Source organism: Geospiza fortis, unplaced genomic scaffold (genome assembly GCF_000277835.1).
Source record: "Geospiza fortis unplaced genomic scaffold, GeoFor_1.0 scaffold114, whole genome shotgun sequence".
Lineage (NCBI taxonomy): Eukaryota > Metazoa > Chordata > Aves > Passeriformes > Thraupidae > Geospiza > Geospiza fortis.
This window is the reverse complement of record NW_005054383.1, coordinates 1,634,722-1,636,547: the sequence shown is the minus strand read 5'-3', so window position 1 is coordinate 1,636,547 and position 1,826 is coordinate 1,634,722. Positions and strand designations below refer to the sequence as shown.

At 60.7% G+C, this 1,826-nt stretch overlaps 1 protein-coding gene across 1 annotated transcript in view; it reads right to left on the bottom strand.

Annotated features, from left to right (window-relative positions):
• Positions 1-273: 273 nt before the first annotated feature.
• JMJD8 (jumonji domain containing 8) overlaps positions 274-1,826 on the bottom strand; it is a 2,689-nt gene continuing 1,136 nt past the window's right edge. Inside the window, exons 2-5 of the mRNA XM_014308730.1 lie at positions 1,570-1,729; positions 1,170-1,237; positions 905-1,039; positions 274-833 (exon numbers count right to left, since the gene is read on the bottom strand). Of these exons, the coding sequence (XP_014164205.1) occupies positions 753-833; positions 905-1,039; positions 1,170-1,237; positions 1,570-1,729 (444 nt within the window). The 3' untranslated portion in view covers positions 274-752. The remainder of the gene's footprint in view (positions 834-904; positions 1,040-1,169; positions 1,238-1,569; positions 1,730-1,826) is intronic.

Genomic DNA, 1,826 nt, shown 5'->3' with positions numbered 1-1,826 from the left:
AACAGAGCACGGCCCGCTCCAGGGGTTGCCACAGGGGCTCGCCGGGATGAGCACCTGGAGCCCCGTCCTTCCCTGTGTTTAGAGTTGTTTCCTCCTCCTTCCCCCTCCTGCCTGGCCAGGGTTGGGTCCTCTTCCCAGTAAACAGCCACTTGCCGGGATGCTGCTGCACCCTCTGGCTTTTCCTGGGAAACAACTGCCCCAGGGCTGGAAGGGGCTGGTTCCCACCTCCCCTTCCCCACTGGGACTGTGGTTCCCTAAGAACAACCACCTGGGTTCAAGTTCTTCTTCCTTTTAATGAAATCCTTTAAAAACCCCATAAAAAATAACCAACAGATTTGCATCCAACTGAGATTCCAGCGTTTTGGTCGGCCGACGGCCTGCCTGGCTTTTGAGTGCCCTCTGGAAGTTTGCCAATGTCCATTAAAAAATATATATATATATAAAAAGAATAAAAAAATTCAGCAATAAACGTGGAAAAGGATCTGGAGTGGTTCACAGCAGCCATTTCTGGGGATATCCTGGCTGGGGAATTGGTGTCATCCCATGGGGACCAGGTTTGCTCCAGGGATGTGGCAACACACACCGTGCTTCGGTAGAACAACTTTAATCCAAGGGGAGGGCAAAGACCAGTGAAAACCAGAACTTTCTCAGGCAGTTGGTCCCAATACCAGTGTCCTGTCCCTGAGGGTGGCAGGAGCTGGAGCTCCTGGCCTGGCTGGCACGGTGGTGACGTCTCCTCATCCCTGCCAGCCCTAGCCCAGGAAGGTGGAGATGAAGACGCTGGTGTCCAGGTTGAGCGTGGCGTGCCACCAGCGGTCAGGGAAGTACAGCACCTGCAGGGGACACCAGTGGGGTCCCACGGCTCTGCCTGGGGGGCCTGGGGTCCCCTCAGCCCTGGCCTCACCTCCCCAGGGCGCAGGGTGCACTCCAGCGGGCGCTGGGCGGGGGGCAGCGTGGGGTAGGTGTGCTGGAGCCAGGCCAGCGTCGTCTCGTTGGGGTGGAAGTGCGGGGTTTGATCCGGCGGGTACAGAAACCAGCGCTGGAAAACACCGCGGGCACAGCCCCTCCCAATGCCCCTCCCAGTTCCCCCCGGGCTCGGGGACACCTGGCAGGGGCTTGTTTCTCTGCCCCTCCCCAAATCCTTCCTTCCCCTAGGGCTCAGCTCTCACCTTCCTGCCAAAAATCACCTCGGAGAAACCAGGGCCGTGCCAGTGGAAGGGAACCCCAGAGCCTGAGCCTGGTGGGAGCAGAGGGCTGGTGCTGGGGAGAGCCACGAGTCCCGGCCCAACCCTGTCCCAATCCCATCCCAATCCCGGCCCAGTCCCATCCCAACCCCGTCCCAACCCTGTCTCTATCCCGTGCCAGTTCCATCTCAATCCTGTCCCTATCGTGGCCCTATCCCATCCTAGTCCCATCACAATCCCATCCCAATCCTGTCTCACTCCCGGCCCAATCCCATCCCAGTCCCGTCCCAACCCTGTCCCAATCCCATCGCAATCCCATCCCAGTCCCATCCCAATCCCATCGCAATCCCATTGCAATCCCATCGCAATCCCATCCCAGTCCCACCTGCGATCCCGAAGCTGTAGGCGGGGCTGGTGCCCGGGATGCGGAAGGGAGGGGGCACGTAGTGCTGGAACAGGGGGCCCCACTCGGTGAAGTTGTTGTCCCCGAAGAAGTAGAGAGTGTCTGGGGGGACACGGGAGCTGAGCCCGGACAGGGGAGGGGGCTGCGGGGGGCGGGACGGCACCACCCCGTGGGGCACCACCCACTGCTGGGCACTACCCACCCTGCTGGGCACTACCCACCCCGCTGGGCACTACCCA